The following is a 19,221-nucleotide window of genomic DNA, read 5'->3' as shown; positions in this document are numbered from 1 at the left end:
ATCGATTGCACAGAGCGACAGCACAAAATCGCTCGTATAAAAAAGTTACTCATACGCCCAAGGGTATAATTGAGATAACGGAGAAATTGTGGCAGCCCTTGTGGTGCATTTTTTGTAAGCAAGCGACAAAGGAACGCTCAACTCGGGTAAAATTTCCTTTTAGCTACCTAAGCAACCCTGTTGGTAGCTGGCAAGAAACATGTGACTATTTAATACTTATTTAAAATGTAAGTCACGTATATAAGGAAACAAGAATTTCCCTCTCCACTTTCCCATTAACAAATCACAATAGAGCAGTTTTTTCACTTAACACTATCCTTCAGGGGCTCTATTCTGTAACTGTGGGTTTTCAAGTGTACACTGAAAATTGTGTGAACTCTTCATTTTGCGATTCATGAAGAGTGAGAATGAGTTTTAGCTGTCAAAATTGTGTACACTTCCTCATTTTGCGATTCAGGAAGAGTGAGAATGAGTTTTAACTGGCAAAATTGTGTACACTTCTCTTCCGAAAAACTCACGGAATTTTAGTCGGTGAGTTTTTGGTTGTGAGTTTTGCACTCGGTGTACTCTACATTTTCTCACAGTTACAGAATAGAGCCCCAGGTCGCGTATTTTTTAACCGACCTGGATGAACTCGGATAAATAGCCGAGTTTGTAATGTTGCTTTGCGTGTATTTCGTCATTTAAGCGAGTGTTTTTTGTAGCTCGGTTGCAAAAGAATGCACCTATTTAAAACCATGCCGTATACCTTGGCACGTCGCTGTGGTGTAGTGGTTAGCAGTGCGCGATACCATTTCGTGGGTCTGAAACAAACCAAAAAAGTTTTTTCTAATAGAAGTCGCCCCTCGGCTGGTCTTTCCCGTTGCGTGTGTGAAGCGAATCTCGGCTAAACACTAACATATTGTGTTAGCGCCAATCTATTTTTATTAGGGCTGAAAACCGGTTTTTGAACCGAAATGCCAAAAACTCCAAAACATGATACACAACTTTGTCTAAAAATACACCATTATGGTGAAACTGCAAGAAAAACAGAGAAACAGAAAAACAGAGAAAAAGACTTCTGAGGGAACTCCGAGACAACAGTTTTTTTGGACAGTTTTTACACGTTTGCAGTTCGTTGCACGTGGTCTTCACAAAACTGCAGCTGCACTTCTGTGGTGTATTCACCTGTTAATACACGAATTCACAATAAAATTAAACGAATTTTCCTATTATAAAATTACTCGCTTTTCTGGCGTTTAGTAATCCATTGCTGCGATGTATTTTATTGAAAAGAAATGCCGTCTGTTGCAGTGGCGGTCAAAAATAACAACTCATATGTAAACAAAGAACAGCTGTTTCACTATAGACAAACTTTCGCCGCAATTGGCAAATAAAACGAGCTTTTCGCTTGTCATTATTGACTGTGCATACCTATGACACGACAGTTGATGACACGATAATGACAATTGAACTGTAACAATTGACGACTGTGACAACACGCGACTAGGGCTGTTATTCCCTTTTCGCCCTAGTTATTAGTCATCGCTGCAGCAGAGACCAGTAAACGGAACAATGCAATACGAATGACGAAGCCCGTTGCGATGGAGAAAATATAAAACAAATAATATTTGATACCTGCACACAAATACATTTCGGTACATATGTACATACGTTTGAATATATGTACCTACATTCATATGCACTCGTATCTTGAACGAGGAAATAAAATAGTTGTGTTTTTTTACAAATTATCCAGTAACTTGCCAGTAACTCTCCAGTAACTTTATTTCTAAGAATTCGTTCTCATAGAAAAAATTTGCAAAAAAGTACGCGAACGCTTTTCCAGTAATAATTTGCAAGTTTCATGAACAGCTGATAAATTGGTTGTTTGTTCGCAGCATATTCCCAATAAAACGATATATTTTATATTTAAATATGTTTGTTTTGAAAATTTCCACAATAAAAATCCACAAACAGTTTCCTTATTAGTTTAAATTTCATCCAGCAACATGCGATCAGCTGTTTTTCGTACTGGCAAATTCTTACAAGTAAAAATTTATCCAGTAAAATCCAGTAAAAACTTGCAACTTCAGCTGTCATTTTTCGCTCTCTCAATTTCCCCTACTTTGCAAGTTTTTGCGTACGAAAACGCCAAAACATGAAAATTCGTAAAAACTTTTACTGGATTTTACTGGAAATGAGTAAAAAAACGCAACTAATATCTCACCAGGAGCTTTCCAGAGCCGATTGATTCAAATCTGAAAAGCAAAACAAATACATTCATATAATGTAGGGGAAAATGAGACAAAATTAGCTACATATATGTACTATGTATTGTATAAAAAATCGACGTCTTCGCCTTTTTTCTGCATCTCTGCGAAAATCGCGACTATTCCATGGCACTCATGTAAAGAGTATGCCCTAAGGGTACTCCAAAATTACCTTAAATGCTAAGAAAAAATGTGGTACAATTAAAACAAAACTACTCCAAGGCATTACTCCATGGAGCACCCAGCCATCGGCAACACAGCCCAACAAACATTAGGGCTATTCGCGATTTGGTGCATAAGAGCTGACAAATTTATGCAATTGCAGAAATATGCCATGGATTGTGAGCGGCCTTTATTAAACTGTCATGGTAAAGCTTTTGCAAAACAATTTTTGTGCATCAGCTTTGGTTTTGTTTATGAATGCAATGCATAGCATTTTTATGCTATGGATTTTAGGTATTGCAAATTTGTCAAGCCATGACAAATGCAAATGCGTGTATTTTGTTTGTGTATTGCAAATAATTTGCAATACAAATTTGCATTGCAATGATGCTAGGCCATTTGCACCGGATCGCGAATAGCCCTATTGTGTGCACGGGCAATGATGGGTTACAATAAGCATAACAGAGGAGCATTCCAACATGGCACAACAAATGGACCACATAGTCCAACGATTTTTGCAGTGATGTGAAGCACAATCACAAACAATCTTTTTACATACATATTTACTTATGAATGCAAAGTATTCGATGGTGTGGTCTACATAGTCTGGCATGCTCTCGTCCATCGTTTGATCACTTTGTTGGACAGTACATTCATACATACATATTTACAGCAATAAGTCGATAGCCTGACAATTCGACTAACTTTACATGGTAAAGTGATGGCGAAAAATTTGCAATGGCGAAACGTGATTTTGACCAAACAAAATATGTACATATAAAAGAGCGGAACGTACTCGCGTTGGCATAGCAGCGATGACGAAGACGACAACACAACCAACCACATACCATAGCAACAACACATACATTTCAGCCGTGCTAAATGTCCGGCCAGACGACGCAATGCAAATAGTTTCGAAAAGTTTCTCAAACTCAAGAATTTTGAAAAATATTTGCGGCAGCAGCCTCTCTATGCATCCAAAGGCATTTTCCAAAGTAGGTTATAATTTCGATTGTCGATATTTTGTACAATATTACTGTTACTAAATATTGCGGACAAAATCTCCAACAAGTGTGTCACGCGGCAACACTCGAACGCATTGAGAAAGCACTTGCGTTGCCACATCTGAATGCACTTTAACAAGGCATGTTTGGCATGCCGCTAAACTGGTGTTGCTGGTGCAGTTGGTGCCGCATCTGTGGCAGATGCTAGTGTTGCCGCTGAATGGGTTTCACGTTTTCGTTCAACGAACTTAACGTAAGAGTATGGGCTTTGGATGGATACGTCTACATATGTATGTATATACGTATGATTCAATTTGCACACCGCGGTGTTTTACAATTAATACAATCGGGAAACACCCCGCCTGTGTAAAAAGAAATCAGGCAAACTGGTAAAACAAAAGCGAAACTCGGAGGCTAAAAAAAAACTGGTTAAAGCGCCGCAACTTGGATAAGCACTTTGGCCTTTTTACATTCAGGCTGTTGTAAATAAAATAGTGGAAGAACTGGATAAAGCGCCGAATAGGTCATCGTAAATGTCAATTTACTCAATAAAAACAAAATAACTTTGCTGCACATATCGTGAGACGCCAAAGAAAAAAATCGAAGCATTTCAAGCAATATTTTTTATGTTTTGCATCTAAAGCGAGTATCGACGAGGGCAGTCTGATTGATGAGTGGGTTAACTTAAAAAGGAGAAATAGTTTTTTCATGGAAGATGTTACTTTTCCTTACCAGCATTGATTAGCTCTCCGTCGCCCCAAAAACTAAAAACTGCAAAACATCCCTGATCCAAGTTTCTCTTATGAATTTCCACAAAAATTAACTTATGTACTTTCTTTACGAGATTACGACGCATAAGGAACGTCGGCACGATATCACCTTAATGTATTTATCAGCCTGATCTAGTTTTCTATTTTGTTCTTAAATTTATACATATATTCAGCGGTGCCACTTTGGTAAATTATTACAAAATTTGGTAGAAAAAATGTGGGTTGGTTAAAAGGTAAATTTACTTTCATTTTGGTAGATTTTTGTAAAAGTAATTTGTGTGATCGTTAAAGCTGTTCGTTCTAGCTTTATTTTTCGAAGTTATCTTTATATTTTGCCTCAACCTGAGTTTCGAAAAAAAATCAAACTGAAAATTTTTCATGCACCCATAGTAAATACATGGAAACCAAAAAGGGTGATTATAAATTTCTTTCTATAAGTATAGTCTATTTAATCCCATTCGTTGTCAAACGTGTGTCCTATTCAAAACTCATTTTACTGGAATCCAGAGGAGCTTTTGATTGCCGAAATATTTTAAATTATTCTTTAAATAAAATTAAAAAAGAAAAAACTGAAAAGTCCAGTGGCAAAAAAATTTTAAGTCAACGGGAGTTTTTCAATGGGTAATAAAAATTATTTACCCAAAAATTTTCTAAAAATTTTGAGATATAAGTACGAAATTTTGGCGAAAATTTGTTGAATTCTTCTAAACTATAGCTTTAATCCTTGATTTTTATGATTTTGGTTAAAGCGCAAACAATATTCTTTTACAAACAGAAAAAAATCAAAAAAAAAAAAACCGAGAAGAAGCCATTAGTATGATCTCAAATATCATATCATTGGTTAAATAAAAAGCGCCTTAATAAAAAAATTTTATTTTTATTGAAATAACTCAAAAAGAGAACAAATCTATAGTTTTATATAAAAATAACTAAAAAAAGTTATTGGTAGATATTTTCAAAGTAAATGGTAAGTATTTTTGTTCGTCAGTGGCAACCCTGCATACATCGCATACACAATTCAAATCCCTACTAAAATTCGCGAAAAGTCTTAAGTGATGCCTAGTCAACTCATAGCAATCGGCCAAAATTTGATATCAGTAGGAAGCAACCAGTCTATATTTGTATTAATTCCGGCCAGATTAATCTACCCGAACCTTTCCAAATAGTAAAATCCGAGGATACTTATATGACCAATTGTTTATAAATTTTAACCGCACCTAAGAAGTTTATTTTCGGACGAGGTAAAAACCGTACTGGATAAAATATATCTTTGAGTAGGATACAATTCGTTCTTGGAATATTCTCCGAAGCTTCAAATAAAAAGTACTTAAGAAAAAATTAGAGAAATAATTCGTAACGAAATCATTATGCACACGTCCAAGCTTTTACGAAATTCCGGAAGCAAATCGGTAAGGCATTGAAAAAATACGCTGCGATGTATTTTGTCAGAAACATCTTTAAGAAATATTTAGTACCGAAATTTCTTTACGAGTTCATGTCAACCATTTCCAAGGATTTTCAATGAAGACAGAATTCGGAACCAACTACCGATACTTTTAAAGATTTCGTTACCGTTTCGGTAGCTTTAGTTTGGAGGGAGTTTGCAGGAAGTATTAAATTTTTCTCAATAGGGGTATTCACAATAGGGGTGTTGTAAGTGTCGTATTGTTGCATGTCGTAAATTTTAAAAGCTTAAATAATTGGTGAGAAGACTCGAAGCCACAACCAACTATTTTTTAACACTGAAAATTAAAATATAACTTTTATTATACATTAACATTTTTAGCAATTTAAAGTTTACAACATGGAACCATAAGATATCGTTGTGAAAACCCCGAATGTAACTTTGTAATATACAACATCCATACATATTCCTCAGTTCAGGGCTGTGATACTTCCCAATTCAGCTGAAATTGGTGCTTTCGCATCAAAACAACAAGTGCAAAGCCAGCGTTATTAATTTATACTATATTTGATATTCATGACTTTGCATTTTAAATTATGTACATATTTACAAATGCCCCAATATATACATATACTATATGTATGTACATAGGTACTTGAATTCTTATGAATGTATGTATGTAAGAATGTAAATGTATAGCAGTTATTGCAGTTTTTGCATATGAATTTACCTATATACATATATGTATAGCCATATATGTATGTATGAATAAACGTAATTCCATGCATGTACATGTACATATGTACATTTTTATATGTAGTATGCATAATGTGACCAACTATTTCATAGCTCAAGGCAGTACAGGTTAGGTTGGGTTAGGTTAAAGTGCTTGCCACAGGCTAGGGGCACACTTGCAAAATTAAGAGATTGTCCTTGGTGATACCGCGAAACTAAACGGAACTCGTAATTTAGTCGTCGTAACGCTGCGAGCCGATTACCAAATTTCGATCCCTGAGAGCTCAGTGTAAGTTACGAAGTGCGAGCCAAAATGCTTCCGTCTTAGCCTCGCGAAGGTCGGACAGTCTAAAACAAAGTGTGGAGATGATTCGACCACATCTTCCTCTTGACAGCTGATACAGAAGGGATCAGTTGAAATTCCTAGTCTTACCACGTGAACACCAATCGTACAATGGCCTGTCAGAGCCCCCATCCTTAGCCTTTGAGAGGTATTGTGTTTTTCGGCACCTTTAACGGGGGTAACGATGGGTCACTCGTGTCTTGCGCTGCAGAAAGGTTTTTAAAGTGCCCTATAAAAATATTTGCTGCAGCAGAGAATTGTGAGCTTTTCATTTTTTTCTGTCACAAAAGGAGCATCGCTTTCTTTTGCCCAACGTATTAAGTATTTAGTAGAGCATGCAATTTCTTTATTGCGAATTCGAAGTATTCGTGTTAGTTTAGCGCTCGCCGAGCTAACACTAGGCGCAACCATCCAAGAGTGTACCTGGGGTAACATTTTAGGGTGCCTTTCCAACGCAAGATCATCAGTTACACAGTTTTCCGCGATATCCCCGCACGACCCGGCAACTAAACTAGCCTTATTAAGAAGTTCTCCGATGCGACTGATAGAGACGTCAGGCATTCATTTACCGATTTCGAGTGTACCATCACACTCGCTTCCTTGATGATTTCCCCCTGAAAAACACTACAGAAGTCCGGAAGTCTGAACATAGTTTTGGTGGAGAGTTTGCGACAGAAGAAACCTTCACCAACCCTGTCTCCAAGTTTTGATTTGTCCATGAAGAAGTTTACCGCTCCCTTCTTCGAGTAACCCCATCCTCTCTCGAAAGAAGATAGGTAGAGAACGAGGTTCTGCGAGCAATTTTGGAGGCGCTGTAATATGTGTGTTCAGGGCGAAGACAAAGCCCTCTAGAACTCCAGAGTGTTACCACCCGGTTTCTCTGAGCCTAGTAGCAGTTCGTGCTGCGACAATTCTGTCTGCAATGTCCGCAGGCGCCGTGTTCAACATGACATTATACGCCAGTGTAGATGTGGTTCTTAATGAACGCCTAATTCTGATTTGGGCCATCCGCTGTAAACGCTCCAATTGTTAAATAAGATAGTCTAAATTATGGTTTCACAGACCTAATGAATTAATTTGTGCGAGAGACCTCACCCTTAACCGATAGCACCTCTACAGCAGTAAAAGGCAACCGACGCCTTTTTTACCCTTTCCTCAATATTAGCCTTCCACAACAGCTTCCTATCCAGGATCAAGCCAAAGTACTTGATCGTGCATTTGCGTGCACTGCGAAGTACGAAGTACAATAGCTAAAAAAGAAGTACATACTCTACTTCCGAAAAAAAAGTACGATTGGTCACTTTAAGTATGCAGGTTGTTGGCATTTAAAATGTAGCATAATTTTTATATTTCCTAGTAGAGCTGTCAATGGGGTGCTATGTTCTGTCCAGTTGTGGGCTGCGTGAGAGCTGTTGTCACGCTAGGTAGCATTAAAATAATTGTATGACTTCCGTTAGTCCAACAAAATATGTATGAGTAAGTGGAAACTATGGAGAGTAAAAATAATGAATGTCACAATAAATGGTAATATGAGATGGTTATTACACACATACCCACGTATGTACATATGTATGTACGTATTACTTACATATGTACATATATCCCAGCTAGCGTTTGGATGTTTGTTAGAGGATAATTCTTGTCCGTGATGGAAAAGCGATAATTTTCGGACTATTGCAAACGACTACATAAGCCTGGCGAGCAACAAAACCTTTTTGCTACTAAACGACCAATGCTCTAGATGCTCTAGGAATATTTCTGCATCAAAAAGATGGCGATGGTCGAAAACATCTAGTTCGAATATTTGGTTTCACGAGACTTAGTCAAAAATTCAATGAAAAGAAATTATTCTAAGTGCACCATTTTAGTCAGTTTTAACTCCAGGCAAGTTTTAGTGTTTACTTATTACTATTATTACACGTGATTGTATGCCGAAAATAAATAACAAAATTAGGTAGGTACACCATGCAACAATAAATTTATGTAGATACATATGTATGTGGATTTTTCATTATTTTATTTTATTTATTTTTTTTTTTTGAATTGAAAAAAAAAAAACTATGTTGGTGGATAAATTAAGGTCTAAAGTTATGAAAATGAAAATAAAAACGGGCGCTAACTTCACGCCGCACTAACTCTTTAATGTACTTGAAAATTATTAACATTAAGTAAGTCCACGACTTTCATAGCTAGTAGACACACTAATTGTAAGCGGCATTCAGTTCACTTTCAGCCACGCATATCCGCAATGCGTCCACACGTCTGCGCGTATCCGAATTAGGTTAAAATTCATGGTAATATCTGGCATTTTATGACGGCTAATTCTGTTGAGATGGATACCAAAGCGTTAACTATGCGCTGCTGTGGCACAGTTAAGAGCCGAGCTTTTGGTTCTTGGTTAAGAAATTGTTAACAATAAACAACTGAATACACAAATACAAATTTGCATACTTATGCAGATATTCTAACACGTGCAAGCGATAAATCTGATGCGAAAGCACAAAAATAGGAAAATATACGCTCAGACAGACTGCCATCAAATAGGTAGACCAGACCAGGCGGTAAAATCTGTGAGTTTTTTATGCGTTTTTTTTTCCTCTTTTATCAAAAAGAAAAAGTAGCTGCAAATCTTTTCGTGGCCCGTTCTTTTGTTTTATTGTTTTAATGGCCGAATCAACAGCTTACAAAACTTTACTATGGTATTGTTCAAATGCTCGTTAATTGACTATCTACTGTGTGAGCACTTTCGGTGGAAGAGTAACAAAGTGTGTACACACCTGCTTAAATAACTATGTATGTATGTAGTATGTATGTATGTATATGTATTCATATTTTAATTTGCTGTTTTCCAAATTTTACGGCAGTTCATAGAGAATAAAAACGCTTACCGTTAATGGGGTTTATATGTATGTAAATTATATTTGGTAGAGTTCATCGCACATATTTTAGTTTTTGTATACTTCAAAAAATTGTTTTTACTTCTATACTTTAGTTGGATCAGACAAAAATAAAGCATCAATAGTATTTTTTTTTGTACGCCTATTTAATAAAACCGCCCTGGAAACCTCGATTACAAATATATACATGATCGGATCAAAAATATGTCTAAAGACCTCGAAGACTAAAAGTCTCGACCTAATTTAGAGTTTATTTTATACCTTTTTCCAAAATTTTTATCCCCGAATAGACAAAAGCCAAACAATTTTGCCATTAATATTTTGTACGTTTTTTTTCTCTAGAATGAAAAAAAATTGTTTGGTATGTGAAACACTGTCATCAACAGGGTTCGGATTTCGTTGACCTAAAAACTAGCAAAAAGTGATCTAAACAATAATAAAAACCGGTCAAAGTGTTTAGGTATTACTTATATGTGCTATTTATGCTATCTATGCACTATGCTAGACCGTATGCACCGGTTCGTGAATACCCCTTATGTATAAAAGTACCGAAAATGGGGGAAATCAAAAATTTCTTTTACGGAAGGTAACATTGTACCGACAATTTCACATTGATTTCAATCGTGACTGAAAATGAACGCTTTGGCTGAATGAGTCATTGAAAGCACTGCAAAAAGGTTGCTATTATGTATGTACATACATACATACATACATACATATGCACATATGTGGAAAATCAATGCCGAATAGTTACTCTGTCAGCGAAATTTCGTGAAAGAAGTCAAAGCGACTGTCAACTATGGATGAAATGGTGAATAAATACTGTGGAAATGGTAAACAAAAAAATTTAATTAAAAAACTGAAAAGAAAAGATTTATGCAACAAAATTGAAATTTTAGCAAAGGAAGCGAAAAAGTATATGAAATCATTTTCTTCTAAACAAATATAAAAATGCATCCCCAGCCTAAAATTTAATCGCCATTGAAGAAAGCAACCCTTACGGCTAAGACGTGTTCAGTGGACAGTTTATTATTGCTGTTGCCGGGCGTTAACGAAATCTTTAGGAGTATCTCATTTTTGTAACGATTTTTTTACGAATCTTCAAATAAAATTATATGAAGGGGTCGACAGGAACTCGTAAAAAAATTTCTGTACGCAAAATAAAGAAAATTCTGAAAAAATTCTGCAACAAATTCTTCACATAGCAGCATAATATAAACCTTTTTTTTTTATGTGAAAGAAATCTGCAACACCTTCCGCAAAAAAAATAAAAAAAAAATTAACGGTAATTTTTAGTCGCTTGAAACTTGCATATTATTAGACTAAAATTGAATGGGCTAAAAAACTGTATACCCAAATCTAATGGCGATTTCGTTTCTACAAAAAATGTTGCCTTCTCATCGCTTTCTTCTTAATGTTTGTGCGTAGAGGGCAAAGAGAAGGTTGCATTTTCGGTAGAAAGGAAATCGGCATAACACTTGTGAGAAAATTTAAAATTTGGCTGAAATTTCCTGAATGGGGTTTTTTAGAGAAGGAACTGTATTTTACAACATACATATATTTATGAATATGTATATGTATATACATACATGCATACATATCGTCGTTTAAAGTACAAAACCGCGTATCAAGAAAGTACAAATCTCGTAGGTGAGGTTGCCCAAATTTTATAGGAGAGAATAAAACTTGTTTCATTTCGAAACGGTTCTCTCTTTTATCCCCAATTATCTCTTTTTTGTTATATCTACTTAGGTATCGATATTTTAGTATTTGCAAATGGATAAGAACTTGATGCCAGGAGCTTCCGGTAAGCAAATATGTATGTATATTTTTTGACAAAAATGTCATTGACGAGGTTTTGCAGAACCACGATACGCGGTTTTTTACTACAAACGACGATATGTACGTATGCATGTAGAAATTACTATCTAGGTAGTTAGATACTATTTTCAGTATTGTAACAATTTTTAATACTTTGACATACATACATACATATGTATACATACATATGCAACTGTATAAATTAGATAGCAAAAAGTGTTAACAATAGCAACTAATCGGAGAAAACCATGAAGATCATTCAAAAGAAGAAGAAACAAGGCTGCTTAAACAAAGGAAAATTTTTACGCCAACCACCTTTCACCACTTATTTATTCATATTTTTCAGCTGTACAGATGTGCAGTTGATTTAATCCCAATTAAGAAAACTCCATTAAAAGTTGCAAAGAACGCAACAAACATATAGAAAAAGCAAGTATTTATTATTAATTTGTGTATGTACAAGGTTGGGTGAGAATTATGCGTTTGTGCGATAAGAAGTCAGCCAAGGATAAGGAAGTACCTCCTCCATATTTATATACAGTGTATAAATACATATATACTACATACAAAAACGTGATGAATTATGCAAAATGGCGGAGGAAATGCAGCGGATAAACAAAAACGGAACTTACCGAAGGTCTAATCGGAAATATCAACGCTCCAAATTGATTGTAGTCCAATTGGAAAATATGATGTCGAAATTTTAGTTAGGCCACTTCACTGCTAGTATGTGTACCTGTTTGTTTCGGCTGCACAGGCAGGTCAAACTCGATTTACCATAAACCGTCGATAGTTCCACGTGATTTCGATATTCAATATCCGATTTTAATACAACAAAAAATAATGAAATTTCCGCTCACAATATATACAACATACGTACGCACACACATATGTATGTATATGCCGGTTTACAAACGTTTAGCGGATTTTATCTACGCCACTCTCTGTATGTAGAAAATGATGAACGAACGGTACTCTAAGTACGTGCAAGTGCACACAAGCGAATGCAATTACATATGTATGTACATATGCATATACGGGGGTCTGGGATGCACACAATTTCAGCGATGAAGGCAGGATTGGATTGGGTTGACGAGTGATAAGTCGATACAGTGCTTGCGACGTTTCTACACACCCTTTAAATTTCCAATTAACACTCGTGTAACATTGCTTATATAAATTGCAAATTAATATCTGGTAAAATGTATTCGCTATAGCGATATCTTTTAAAATGTTTCACGAAACACACACCGCAGATTAAACACTTTTAAGCACCGAGATTGGCTACACAAATTTTTTTTCCCAGAAATAAAACTGCGCCCACCGATCGACTAAACTTTCGCTTGACTCGCTCCAACTTCGCTCTGAAAGCAACTAAAATAATTGACGTATCCAGTTTTCTCACACTTTTTCTTCATTTTTATTTGGTCGTACGTTTTTGGTTTAACTTTTATCACAGATTCTGTGCGCACTATTGTTTTGATTTTTGTGAAAGTGCATTATTTTGTTTTTGGTTGAGGCGGTGGGGCCAAGCTGGAGCTGACCAGGTACGAAGAAACGTCAATTGAAGCATTGACAGCTGGCAGCATTGCCACATGTCATTACGCAGTCCGTGTATTTGTAAGAAAAAGTGGATTTTAATGCGCTTTAACTAATGTCCCGCATATTATTGACAATAAATTATTGTCCTAAAATTTTATTTTCATCGCTCAACTAAAATCAAATTTATTAACAGTAACCAAGTTACAGCACTTTAATAAACACATGAAAAATTGTGCGGTGGCAATCCTAGCTGGGTTGAGTATTTGACGCAAACTTTCAAGCCGTTTGTGGAAAATATCGCATAATTTGGTTTGCGCCAGCAGTATTTGTGGCTCACAATTTCTCTGTTATGAATACCAGTTCAAATTCAACAAGCTTTCATGAATTCTGGATAGAATTCATTGAGCTTTACAAGTCCAAGCCAGTGCTGTGGAAATATGGGACTGAAATCTATAAGGATCGAAAAGGAAAGAAGCTTGCCTATTTGGAGCTGGTGGAGAAGATGCGCGAAGTTGAGCCAAATGCCACTGTTGATATGGTCAAGAAGAAAATCAACAGTTTGCGTTCATGCTATAGACGCAAGTGGTACAAAGCTCAAGAGGACCTTAAGCTTGGAATAGATGCAGATGTTAAGTGGGTATACTATAAACATTTTAATTTCCTTCGCGAATGTAAGGACACAGAGGAAGAAGAGGAGGATAGTTGGAGTCAGTGCGAGGATAGTAGCTTTGTGAGACTTGATAATTCAGAGCCGCAAAGTGATGCAGATGAAAACGATTATATTGTGGAGGTAAGTACGCAATTACACATATTTGTCACTATCCAAACAAGTTAAAACAACATACAACTTTTGCAGTATGCACCACAGAAAATGAATAGTAAGGGTACATATTATTCGCCTAATCTATCAAAATCAAGCAATGAATTAAAAGATGTCGCATATACTGGCCTGAATAAATCGAACGAAGAGGATGGCATCATGGATATGGCTCTAAAAATATCCGCCCAACATAAATTCTGGATAGCGTTTATTAACTTGTACCGATCAAAGCCAGAGTTGTGGAAACATGGCAGTGAAGTGTATAAGGACCGTGATGCAAAAAAGGTAGCTTACTTGGATTTGGTAGAAAAAATGCGTGAAGTTGAACCGAATGCCGATGTAGATATGGTGAAAAGAAAAATCAACAGTCTGCGTTCGATCTATAGAAGGAAATGGCACAAAATGAAACGAGCAATCAGTTTGGGTAAAACACCCGAGGTTAAATGGGTTTATTTTGACCATTTCTCCTTTCTCCACGAGTGCAAGGACCCGCTGGATAATAACGGCAGTTGGAATCACTGTGACGATAGTATAAATACAAAATTTAATTATAACTGCACCGACACAGAGCAGAAAGATATTGACGAAATTGAAGTCATCGAGGAGGTTTGTAAATACATATGCCTTTGGATACTACAAAATTAAAAATGTTACACTAAACAGGTTTCACTTTTAAATGACTCAAAAAAGGCGGAATGTGAACTACCCTCGCCTAGTCCAAAAAGGATTCGAAATGAGGCAACGGATGTATCCTTTAAGAAATTGAAAGATTCCAATGACGAAGCTGATATTTTGGGTATAAGTTGGGCATATCAATATCGAAGTTTAACCGAAACTCAAAAGCTGTTTGCTAAGAAAGCTATTGACGATATTTTATTTGAAGCTCGCTTAGAGACTCTGCATCGGAATTCAGTAAAGATTAATACGCCAAGATGTGACAAATGTAACAATTAATAAAAAAGGTAAAGTGTATACTAAAAACATTGCGTCAATGTTACGATGCTTAAACTTTTTTAATTGGATAGCACTCTAAATTATGTCTTCGATTCTTACTTCAAAGATACGTCATATTCAAATTAATTTCTTTTATACTATTTTTAATTAAAACATTAAAACTATTTATAGAAAAACTAGATTTACAAGTATGTATGTATGTACATATGTATAAACGTTTTTGTGTTTTGAACAAACATCTGAGATGAGTTCTTCCCCTAGTAAAGTTACGGCTTTAAATAAAAAAATTACCGTTTTTTAATCTCTTTCAAAAGTTTTGTAAGTGAGATACCGGGTTGTTAAAGTACGAGTGCTAGAATTCTGCGTATACACTTTAAATTGCTATGAAAGTTTCTCAATGAGGGTTCCATGCTGCACCCAACATTTAAGTTTTGTAATTAATATTCTGATACAATTAAGAACTTTTGTTTTTAATTATTATTATTATTATTTTTTTATTATAAAGGAAGTCTATATTTTAAACATTTTATTTTTATAGATAACAAAAGTAATACAGCCACAACTCTTCTTTTTCACAATGCATGATCTACAAAATTTGTAAGCTAGTATAAAAATGTCAATATTACAACTTTTCCTGGTAAAAGGTCAGCGTTTTCTTCATCTTTCCTCTTGTTACACTGGTAAAGGCTTTGGGTTTTGAAACAATATTGAGTGCTTTCTTATTCTTATCTTAAAAAATAGAGGTTTTAAATTATTATATAAAACATTTAGTATAACTGTAAGGGATAAGCATAAAGAAATAATAGTCACAATAAAGGCACATTAAAACAAAAAAATATGTGGTTATATAGGAGTGAAAAAGTGAAGTTTTCTTGTACCCGTGTCCAAGTATAAACTTCAGTAAGTATAAAAAAGTGTGGATAATAAGTGCGCCGTAACGTTTGCAACATACATATTTATGTAGATATAATTAGGATTATTTCAAATACAATTCCTTAACAAAAGAGTAAACTTCCTGTACATTATATATATATTTGCTTGTTGCTGTGGTTGTTTGTTCAATTATCTTAGATTAGGTAAAAACAATGTGATAGGACAAAATAATCACAAGCAATTGTTTTTTTGGTCGGCGTTTTTAGTACAATTAATTTAAATGGTTTTCATTTACGCGCGCTACAAGTTCATCTTCATCCTCGTCCGCCACATCTTCTGGTTCAATTTGCTCGTCCAAAGTCTCAAGTTTCTGGCTTTTCATGCGCAACTCGAAAACTTCGCTGATCGCCTTGCGGAAGCACAGAAAATTATAGTCGATCACACCTTGTCGATTAAAATTCTCTTCGCGTAATATACAGACCAATGCAAGGAATTTATTTACTTCCCGCAAATACAAAATCGTATTGTTATTAAGCTTAATGAGACTAGAGCTTTCGTGATCAAAGGCGGTTTCTTCGGAGCTGTAGAGAATCAAAAGCGAATTCATATAATATTTAGGCCAGAATTCAGCCATCTCGGCCTTACCTGTAGATGCTTGAGAGATCGATGACCACATCGATCATGTCACAGCAGAGCTCATAACTCTGCATATCCACTGGCGAACAATCGGTGGCGATGTAGATTTTCGAAACCACATCAAAGAGGAACGCTTTTTCGATACCTGAATGCTGAGTAAAGTGTAAGGACAGTATTATGTATTTTAGTAGAATAAAATAAGATGCTCACTTACCGATATAAAAATATTCAGCAAATTTTCCAACGTCGGTAGCTGTGGTATTAATTTTTGCACTACTTTGGAGAACGCTTCAAATATTGAGTGATCATAAATGGAAGTTAGATGGAAACTTAAATGTATTTGATTAAGACCTGCATCGCTCAGGTCGTCTGAGGCGCGCTGATGTATGTCACGCTGTGATTCCATTTTTGAGTCATCGCTAATACCATCGACCTTTTGCATGAAAAAAGATTTACATGTTTATTTATAGCCTATGAAATAGTGAAACTTTTTATATTTTTTTATATACAAAGCCAAACAACTAGGAAAATCATTAATTAAAAATAATGAAATTCATACATATGTACATATATATGTATGTATGTGCGTATGCATATAAGTACCTACAAAGTTCGCTCATGTAAAGTATTTAATTTAACAACTGTTTATTTCTCACAATTAATACTGATAACGCTTTCAATGCGTCAACAACGCCCATCACCACACAAAGCTGTCACATGCATAATAAAATTTATATACCTTGTGTATGAAGACTTCAAATTTAATTCGCGGATTTACTTTATATGCCTTTATAACGGTGTTTTTGAACTTCGTTAGTGCTTCATTGTAGTCATCCTTGGCATCGATTACAAACACCAAAGCACCGCAACCACCAAAAATCATATCGGAATCAAATGTAGGGTCTATGAAGTCTATTTGTCCTGGAAAGTCCCATATCTGAAACTGCACAAAGCTGGAATTGTTAATGTCGTCCTTCACGATTTTGCTCGTTGATTCTAAAAATAGTGTCTCATTTGGTGACATTTTGTGGAAGACCACTTTCTGTATTGAACTCTTCCCGGATCGACGCAAACCCATTAGCAGGATGCGAGGCTTCGATTCACCGCCGCCCATACCGGGAGCGTCTAAGCCATCCTGATCGAATGACCCATAGCCAAAGTCCTTTGGGAACGTGTCCACGTGATAGTCGTCTTCCTCGTAGCTCTTAAATGGTGATACAAAATAGATATCGCTGCAGTTATCTGGCTTCCAATATTTGGGGTGTGTTTAGCTTACCATGATATTGTGCTCTATTGGCGTTTCGTTTAAAACGCTTCACCGCTTTACATGCATTCAATGGCTGATTGAGTTGTGGTGATTGTTGCTGCGCTATAATTTCGCACTTATCACGTTTGTTTATATTTATACGCACTTAATATTTTAGTTGTTTTTTGTGCAATTTTCCAACGCTGGACAAAAAACCACTTTAAGCTAAATCACAAAAACAGCTGACGATGCCATGTGTCAAAAGTGACGTGCCAATTGCTTTGTTTGTAATTTGCGCAAATAGCCCCAACTCTAATCAGAAAAGCCCCAACTGACAGTTGAACACCAGCTGAGTATTCATTTGACATTTCATATCGCATGCATTTCTTCCGTTTGTGCAGATTGTTTAGAAAATCGCGTTTTTAATTCTTAAATTTCTCAAATGGCTACTCGTGGTGCAATACTTTTAGGGCAATGCATGCCTTGCATTAAAAAAAACGCTTCCAAAATACGCATACGACGCATGGAATTCGATAAGAATCTGAACATGGTGAGATCTAGAAATTTGTGCTATCGCTCTGTAGCTAACACTTTTTACGTTTTCTGCAGTATTTCAAAAAAGATGAATTCTTTTTTGCTCACGATCCTGAAAAAGTGTGTAAAACAGGCGATGTCGTGCTAATAAGTGAGCTGCCGCAACGTCTGACCCGCCTAATCTCGCACAAAGTGGAAAAAGTTGTATATCCATTGGGTGACATAACAGATCCACTGTCTGGAAAGAAAGTTGTTGTCGGAAAATACCGCGATGAGATTGAGGAAGCGAATCGGTTGTATGGTAAATCTGAGAAGGCCTTCGACTATGAGAAAGCGCCGCCGCGTGGACGATTGGAGGGCACCAGAGACTTTACGCATGGCGAAACCTATATTAAGTACCATGAAGATGGCAAGGAACAACCTTTTGCTGTTTAGTTCATTAGTGTGACTCTTTTAAGATAAAAAATATAAGTTGGAAAGTTCAAATTTATCAGGTTGGATCATTTGAAGGAAAGTCAACAACATGTAGCTAATGTAGTTTATATTTATGTCGTAGCATGTATTATCCTTTTCTAATGTCTAAATGCTGATTCGTCACTTTCCAATATTTTCTCATGCATATCGAGTGCTTATATTCAATACCCTCTATCTGCTATTTTCACAAAAACTATTTTGTGATGTTAGAACCCATCTGGGACTTGCCTATCATCACTGATGTTAATTCAAATTTAATAGTAAATTCCTCCGTTAAGCGCTATAGAAGGTCAACATTAATATCACTGATAATAGTTAAGGCTTAGGTGGATTTTTATATCAGAATCTCATTTTTGTGAAAAGTGCAGATATGTATAAGCCCTCGATATATTTAGTTGCTACCTTATATGCAGTAAAATTGAATATGTATTTTTCTAAATTTCAAATTCGACGGAACTAAGGACAAGTTTTCGTCTACATGGGAAATACGTCAGGATATCTGCCAAACTAACCATCCCATGACGTAACCAAGAACCCTTTTTGGGAATTTTTATGCTGTTACAACAGCCATAACAACAATGTAATCTATTTCTGAAAATTTGTACATGACAAATGATCATGATTCAATAATTATATTATTATTGAATAATTAATATTAATGAATAGTTAATATTATTCAATCAAGGCAAATGATAACGTTTTTCAACAAGTTTCCCAAAACGAGTTGTGTGCCTAATTAGACTTAATACGAAC

The 19,221-nt window shown here is 35.7% G+C and overlaps 4 protein-coding genes across 5 annotated transcripts in view; 2 read left to right on the top strand and 2 right to left on the bottom strand.

The window, feature by feature from the left end:
• Positions 1 to 12,881, bottom strand: part of LOC118743389 (PDZ domain-containing protein GIPC3-like) — a 169,779-nt gene extending 156,898 nt beyond the window's left edge. Inside the window, exon 1 of one of the 2 annotated variants that reach the window (XM_036476024.1) lies at positions 12,022 to 12,881. The gene's annotated coding sequence lies outside the window, so the exon portion shown is untranslated. Of the gene's footprint in view, positions 1 to 1,413; positions 1,567 to 12,021 lie in introns of those variants that run through there. The other variant, XM_036476026.1, reaches the window with a different exon arrangement.
• Positions 12,882 to 12,964: 83 nt separating this feature from the next.
• LOC118743385 lies at positions 12,965 to 15,010 on the top strand. The gene is made up of 3 exons (XM_036476020.1): positions 12,965 to 13,721; positions 13,788 to 14,357; positions 14,415 to 15,010. Exons 1-3 carry the CDS (start codon positions 13,281 to 13,283, stop codon positions 14,703 to 14,705), a joined length of 1,302 nt encoding a protein of 433 aa, XP_036331913.1. The 5' UTR covers positions 12,965 to 13,280; the 3' UTR covers positions 14,706 to 15,010.
• A 674-nt stretch (positions 15,011 to 15,684) lies between these two features.
• On the bottom strand, positions 15,685 to 17,717 carry LOC118743387 (ras-related GTP-binding protein C). Its single transcript, XM_036476022.1, has 5 exons — positions 17,491 to 17,717; positions 16,954 to 17,418; positions 16,429 to 16,647; positions 16,224 to 16,366; positions 15,685 to 16,159 (listed from the first exon to the last, which is right to left on the bottom strand). Exons 1-5 carry the CDS (start codon positions 17,491 to 17,493, stop codon positions 15,850 to 15,852), a joined length of 1,140 nt encoding a protein of 379 aa, XP_036331915.1. The 5' UTR covers positions 17,494 to 17,717; the 3' UTR covers positions 15,685 to 15,849.
• A 56-nt stretch (positions 17,718 to 17,773) lies between these two features.
• LOC118743394 (28S ribosomal protein S17, mitochondrial) lies at positions 17,774 to 18,484 on the top strand. The gene is made up of 2 exons (XM_036476034.1): positions 17,774 to 18,010; positions 18,070 to 18,484. Exons 1-2 carry the CDS (start codon positions 17,903 to 17,905, stop codon positions 18,427 to 18,429), a joined length of 468 nt encoding a protein of 155 aa, XP_036331927.1. The 5' UTR covers positions 17,774 to 17,902; the 3' UTR covers positions 18,430 to 18,484.
• Positions 18,485 to 19,221: the final 737 nt, after the last annotated feature.

This window comes from Rhagoletis pomonella, unplaced genomic scaffold (assembly GCF_013731165.1).
Source record: "Rhagoletis pomonella isolate Grant_MI unplaced genomic scaffold, Rhpom_1.0 Rhpom_scaffold_00007, whole genome shotgun sequence".
Classification (NCBI taxonomy): domain Eukaryota; kingdom Metazoa; phylum Arthropoda; class Insecta; order Diptera; family Tephritidae; genus Rhagoletis; species Rhagoletis pomonella.
The sequence above is the reverse complement of the archived record's forward strand: the minus strand, read 5'-3'. Positions and strand labels throughout refer to the sequence as shown.